Below are 223 nucleotides of genomic sequence, written 5' to 3'. Positions count from 1 at the left end.
CCCCCAGCCACTCACCCTAATTCTGTGCCATCCCGCAGGGTGACAAGGGCGATGCAGGTCCCAAGGGTGAAAAGGGCGAGCCAGGCAGCACCCCGCTTTATGGTCCCAGCCTCTCTGGGCTGCCAGGGCCTCCGGGGCCCCAGGGCTACCCCGGGCTGCCAGTGAGTACTCCACAGCACAGGGGGCACGGGCGGGGATGAGCGGGGAGGGCAGCATCCAAGGA

General features: G+C 68.2%; 1 protein-coding gene across 1 annotated transcript in view; it reads left to right on the top strand.

Annotated features, from left to right (window-relative positions):
* The window catches only part of LOC104168064 (collagen alpha-1(XVIII) chain-like), a gene marked incomplete at its 3' end in the record, with an annotated part of 5,840 nt that overhangs the window by 5,277 nt on the left and 340 nt on the right, over positions 1-223 (top strand). The window contains exon 22 of the mRNA XM_009708516.1: positions 19-161. Within this exon, the coding sequence (XP_009706818.1) occupies positions 19-161 (143 nt within the window). The remainder of the gene's footprint in view (positions 1-18; positions 162-223) is intronic.

Source organism: Cariama cristata, unplaced genomic scaffold (genome assembly GCF_000690535.1).
Source record: "Cariama cristata isolate BGI_N322 unplaced genomic scaffold, ASM69053v1 scaffold29849, whole genome shotgun sequence".
Taxonomy (NCBI): Eukaryota; Metazoa; Chordata; class Aves; order Cariamiformes; family Cariamidae; genus Cariama; species Cariama cristata.
The sequence above is the reverse complement of the archived record's forward strand: the minus strand, read 5'-3'. Positions and strand labels throughout refer to the sequence as shown.